Genomic DNA, 5,984 nt, shown 5'->3' on the forward strand with positions numbered 1-5,984 from the left:
ACCTTCCTATGGGGAATTATTTCCAAAATTCAAGCTGTTTCCTTTAGTTAAATACATTATCCAATTTATATGTATTTTCACGTCCTTTTTTTTGGGATAAAATATTAATCCATGAATTAATGATAGTTTTCTTTGAAACTAAACAGAGTAATTATGTGGTCTTAATGGCGAAATGCGTTTTCCCAATTCAGTGGATAAAACGTAAACATGGGCCATTAAACTCCTTATTTTCCTCCACTTCCCTTTGTTTTTAACCCCTTAGCTGAGTCAACAACTTTGTCTTTGATTTGATCTTATCATTTTCCAATTTTCTCATGCATGATTTAAACAGGTTGACTCAACACGCCAAATTCTTCTTCATTTTCACACTTACAAAATCAAATTTAATATTATCAATAACAACAAATAACTCAATTTTGCTTTATAAATCCTTCAATCATCACTCTTTTTCTAAGTTCTACAATGTGATCGCAAATAAATTATAATTTTCCACTCAATAAAGGGTTCCTATACTATGTGTTTTTGTTAAATTTAGTCCCTCTATTATTATTTGATTATAGAAATGTGCAGTGTTCAATCACGACGCTAATTTTTCTCCATCAATTTTGGAAAGTTGCACATAAAATTTGTCTAATTGTACAAAAAAATACCAATATGGAAATAAAGATATATATATATTTTGAAAAAAAGAGAGAAACTAGAAAGGAACAAATTAATAGAAGATAGATTAAATTCACCAAAAAAAGCATAATATAGGGACCTTTTATAACATTTGACCAAATTAAAACCATTAACGTTAGCTAAAATGCCGTGGTTGACTAACGAGCCGTCAAATGAAAATCAGAAAACCAGCAAATAGTTTGTTTAAAAAAAACTTAGAAAAGTCCGTAGACACGTGGAAAGATCCTGATGGTGGTGACCCACTACGTCATCCAATTTGCAGGTGAGTCTAACTATTACTCTCTACTTCTATATAAACTCCCCCCTTAGCTTCTTCCTTTCATTGCATATTCTTTTCATTTCAAAAAAAAGAAAACTCTCTTCTTCACTTTTAGAAAATAAAAATAAAAATTAGAGATATATAGATTTGTGTTTTAGTTGATATTCAGATAGAAATCATGCCGGCAGGTGGATTCTCTTCGGTTACACCGGCGGGGGTGGAATTCGAAGCAAAGATCACTCCTATAGTCATCATTTCCTGTATAATGGCAGCCACCGGAGGCCTCATGTTCGGTTACGACGTCGGCGTTTCTGGTAATTCATTTTTTCGTGCTTGCATGGAAATTTACACGATTCATTTAGTAATAATAATGAAGAGGGATTCCAAGTTTCAACCTCTTTCCTTTTGTAAATAAAATATCTTTTTTTGGCTTATTTTAATGTTTCTCTTCGTTACTCTTTTTTTTTTAAATGGATATATAATTTAACACGTTTAAATAAATAAATATTTTTTGGGAGGGTTTTATGAGCTTTTTTTTTTTTTTAAATCCTGGAAAAGAAAATAGTTTTTTTCTCTCCCGCCAAACACCGACTCTGGATCAATTTTTCAACTGAAAAGAGCAGTTTGGGAAGTTCATAATTTCTCTGCCATCATATATCGTTGACGAAAGAGTCGGTTAACGGTTGTTAGTGGAGCCCTGTTGTCGTTCGGCTCCAATATGTTCATTTTTGATGAAATTACCTTTTTGTCTATCTATGTGTTATTTTCTTCTTTCTTTTTTTTTTTTAATAGTTTTTAAGCTCTACAAAGTAAAATAACTGATAATTTACCTTATCACAAGGTTTTAAATATTTAAATCCTGATTATTAGTTAATTTCTTGAAGTAATAAACCAAATAATAAAATATTAAAACAAGTCACTGTCTTAAAAAAATGAATTGATTAATTTTTTTTTTATGTAGGTGGTGTTACGTCCATGCCCGACTTCTTGAAAAAATTCTTTCCGGTTGTTTACCGGAAAACCAGAAACCCTGGAATCGATGGAAATTATTGCAAATATGACAATCAAGGCCTTCAATTGTTCACTTCATCGCTTTATTTGGCTGGTTTAACTGCCACTTTCTTCGCATCCTACACCACTAGGAGGCTCGGTCGCCGCCTCACCATGTTGATCGCCGGTTTCTTTTTCATTGCCGGTGTTGTTCTTAACGCCGCTGCCCAAGACCTAGCCATGCTTATTTTTGGCAGGATATTGCTCGGTTGTGGTGTCGGTTTCGCTAATCAGGTACTTTCAATAAGCATCGCACAAATTTATATTTAATACAATTTATTTAGTATCAGTGTGTATCATATAATCCAACATAAGTTTTAATATTTTTTTATAAAGTACTTCACGTTTTTATTCGTACTATATGAGTCTCTAACTTTTAACTTCTATTCAAACGAATCCCTGATATTTAACTTAATACATAAATATACAGTTTAATTATGCCCGTAGTTCACATACCTTTTTAACTTTTGAAATTTTAGTCTCTACTTTTAATTCTAGAAATTTAGTCCATCTACTTGTCAATTAACAGTGAAATTTAATTGTTTGAATTAAATATGGGGACTAAATTTCGATCGTCCCAGAGTACAGGGACTCGTAACATAAATATACCTAAATAATCCCTTAAGTACAAATGAAAGCATAATTTTGTGCACATAAATATATATATGCATTATAAGAACTTAATTACAGAAAGTAGTAAAATTTGTAGCTTGGAGGTTGTCCCCAGCTGAGATAAGCCTTGAAGACATCATTAGATTACATTAATTTCCCTTTTCAAAGCAGTTGTAATCAGTCGTGTAGTTCCCTTTCTAAGCTACTATTTTCAGTTGTGGATGATAATAACACCATTTGAATTTTTATCCTTATTGATCAACTTAGTTTATTTATCTGGTTTAATAGTCAAAATCCTTTACGTTTTCCAAGAATTCTTACATCCCCAGCAATCACTCTTCAACACGTGCCCACTATAGTCAAGAATGGACCGTCATATGTCACTCAATATTGTCCCATAAAGTTTAGTGCTAAATTCCAACTTTTGTTAGATTGATGTAATTAATTTAACTAAGTAGGTTTGAAAAAAATGTAACATTATTTGTCACAATCCAAAATGTTTTGTTTACTTTTAACTTTTTAACATTTAATATTAATATATTCTGAGGTTTGAAAATAACACATGTGATTGTGAGTTGTGTGGACTCTTTTGCTCTCTATTGGTTTAATTTAAGAAAGCATCATATGAAAAAGATCTTTATCTTTGGATTTATCCTTTAAAAAATATTAATATTTAAATAAAGTCTTCAAAAGCAAGTTTATTCACATTTTTTCTTCTTGTTCTTAGAATCTTTTTTTATCCCTTTTAAAAAAAATCCTTTTGAAAAGTCTTTTATGAATTACGTGATGCTTGTTTGAACTTTTTTGGGTTTTTCTAGTCATCATCTTCACTTGTCATATGGTGTACAATTTTGATTTGTTTATTTTTTTGAGTTTTTTGTATTTACTTGGGACTTCAAAAATTCAACTAGAACTATCTTGTAGCTGATGGGAACAGTAGAGGTCCATAAGGTTCCCAATTATATTCTTTTAAGTAACTTTTAATTTGTGTCAGTGTAAAATAAAAATATCATTTTAATATATCTAGATTAGGTTATAATTTTTAACCCTACCTACCTATGATATTTAAATACATCTATTCATATATTAAATTTGAAAAGATTTTTATAATCCGATATAATCAATGATTAATTTTTTATTATGTTGATTACTCATAAATACTTCCGACCTTCAAATAATTTTGTATTAGGCCTCATATTTGTTTTAATTAAATTACTTTTGTTCTTATTTTTATTAAATACAGGCTGTGCCACTGTTTCTCTCAGAGATTGCACCTACAAGAATACGTGGAGGGTTAAACATATTATTCCAACTTAATGTCACTATTGGAATTCTTTTTGCCAGTCTTGTCAACTACGGGACTGCTAAGTATGCCTCGTCTTTCTTCTCTTTTACTCTTTTAATTTTATGTATTTAATGTTTCATCATTGGGGGAATTTTTTTTTTTTTTGCCATTCGAGCAAATATGTTGCATCAATTGCCTTGAAACTGTGATATATGAATGAAATAATTAACACCATTTTTGAAGGAGACCCCATTGCTCTTAATCATTAACCAATTTCCACGTTTTGGAAAATATTAATAATAATGTGTTCATTTTTTCCTTTTTCTGCTGATCACAATCATTCATTAATTTGCTTTGGAACGACAGAATCACAGGGGGATGGGGTTGGAGACTATCATTAGGATTAGCCGGCATTCCAGCACTTCTCCTAACTGTGGGGGCTCTCTTGGTGGTCGACAGTCCTAACAGTCTCATCGAGCGAGGTCGTCTCGATGAAGGAAAGGCCGTTCTCCGAAAGATTCGGGGCACCGATAAGATTGAGCCTGAATTCCTGGAACTTGTCGAGGCAAGTCGTATAGCTAAAGAAGTGAAACATCCTTTCAGGAATCTCCTTAAACGTAGGAACCGACCCCAACTTGTCATCGCAGTTGCCTTGCAGGTTAGTGCTTAATTTTGGCTTCGTGTTGCTTATTTTTCTTGTCGGGTCGTAAAACTCTTACTGATATGTCTGTATTTTTATGGTGTTGGTTACTTGGAAAAGATTTTCCAACAATGTACAGGTATCAATGCTATCATGTTTTATGCGCCGGTCTTGTTTGACACATTGGGATTTGGCAATGATGCTGCCCTTTACTCTGCTGTTATAACCGGCGCTGTCAATGTGTTATCTACCGTCGTATCTATTTACTCGGTCGACAAAGTAGGCCGTCGTGTGTTGTTACTCGAAGCCGGTGTCCAAATGTTTATTTCTCAAGTAATCATAGCAATTATACTAGCATTCAAGGTTAAAGATCACTCTGACGATCTCCACAAAGGTTTTGCAATCCTAGTAGTTGTTATGATATGCACTTTTGTGTCAGCCTTTGCATGGTCTTGGGGACCTCTTGGGTGGCTCATCCCTAGTGAAACATTCCCCCTCGAGACCCGATCGGCCGGGCAGAGTGTAACGGTCTGTGTCAACCTGCTCTTCACCTTTGTCATAGCTCAGGCTTTCCTCTCAATGCTCTGTCATTTCAAGTACGGAATCTTCTTGTTCTTCTCCGGTTGGGTCGTGATTATGTCCATTTTTACATTGTTCCTTATCCCTGAAACGAAAAACATCCCGATTGAAGAGATGACGGAGAGAGTGTGGAAGCAACACTGGTTTTGGAAGAGATTCATGGATGATGATGAGGTAGCAGATGTTACCAATGGTGACATTGCGAAGAAAAATGGGCATGCTAATGGTTTTGATCCAACTTCCCAGTTGTAAACATCTCGTTACTATAGAAAATAGATATACATATTTATTTCATATATGAACCATCGAAATGCTTGAGTAATTATTGTCATTTTGGATCTTTGATGTATAATGGGTGCTATAAGGAAAAAAAAATCAATCTTTCTGAAAAAATTACGATTAAAAATCAATCTTTCTGAAATAATTACGATTCTAATTCTTTTTATCGATAATGTTTATCATAATTAAGAAATTTGTGATTACATTTTAATTGAAGGTTGATTTTGAAGCAAAGGGAGAAAATCTATAATGTCAAATTGCTAAAGGGTCTTTACACTTTCAAAGACTTAAAACATTCCTAATGTATGCCATATATAAATCTACAGTATAAGAGAGTAGAATCCATTTCTTTTTTATGAAAAGGGACAAGACAGAAAGAGAAATGAAATTGTATGCTTGAATTTGGGAACACTATGTTATCATAGCACCTACCACTAACGAATATAAAGATTAGTGCAAATGAGGGACATCATTACAATCTAACACTCTTTGTCTGAATGTGAACAACATTGATTAGTTTAATTCTTGTATCTGCAAATCTATCTATCTATATATATATATATATATATATATATTTCTACAACTCACCCAACAGCAAT

The 5,984-nt window shown here is 32.8% G+C and overlaps 1 protein-coding gene across 1 annotated transcript; it reads left to right on the forward strand.

Annotated features, from left to right (window-relative positions):
* The first annotated feature begins 1,001 nt into the window (after nt 1-1,001).
* On the forward strand, nt 1,002-5,578 carry LOC108454807 (sugar transport protein 13). Its single transcript, XM_017753388.2, has 5 exons — nt 1,002-1,254; nt 1,902-2,224; nt 3,846-3,970; nt 4,254-4,545; nt 4,648-5,578. Exons 1-5 carry the CDS (start codon nt 1,119-1,121, stop codon nt 5,356-5,358), a joined length of 1,587 nt encoding a protein of 528 aa, XP_017608877.1. The 5' UTR covers nt 1,002-1,118; the 3' UTR covers nt 5,359-5,578.
* Nucleotides 5,579-5,984: the final 406 nt, after the last annotated feature.

The sequence above is a fragment of the Gossypium arboreum genome, chromosome 9, assembly GCF_025698485.1.
Source record: "Gossypium arboreum isolate Shixiya-1 chromosome 9, ASM2569848v2, whole genome shotgun sequence".
Taxonomy (NCBI): Eukaryota; Viridiplantae; Streptophyta; class Magnoliopsida; order Malvales; family Malvaceae; genus Gossypium; species Gossypium arboreum.

Excerpts from the sequence above, each read along its gene's own strand:
- LOC108454807 (XM_017753388.2), top strand. The coding sequence starts at position 1,119 with ATGCCGGCAGGTGGATTCTCTTCGGTTACACCGGCGGGGGTGGAATTC. Across the intron at positions 1,255-1,901 it reads TTACGACGTCGGCGTTTCTG|GTGGTGTTACGTCCATGCCC; the intron begins GTAATTCATTTT and ends TTTTTTATGTAG. Across the intron at positions 3,971-4,253 it reads GTCAACTACGGGACTGCTAA|AATCACAGGGGGATGGGGTT; the intron begins GTATGCCTCGTC and ends TTGGAACGACAG.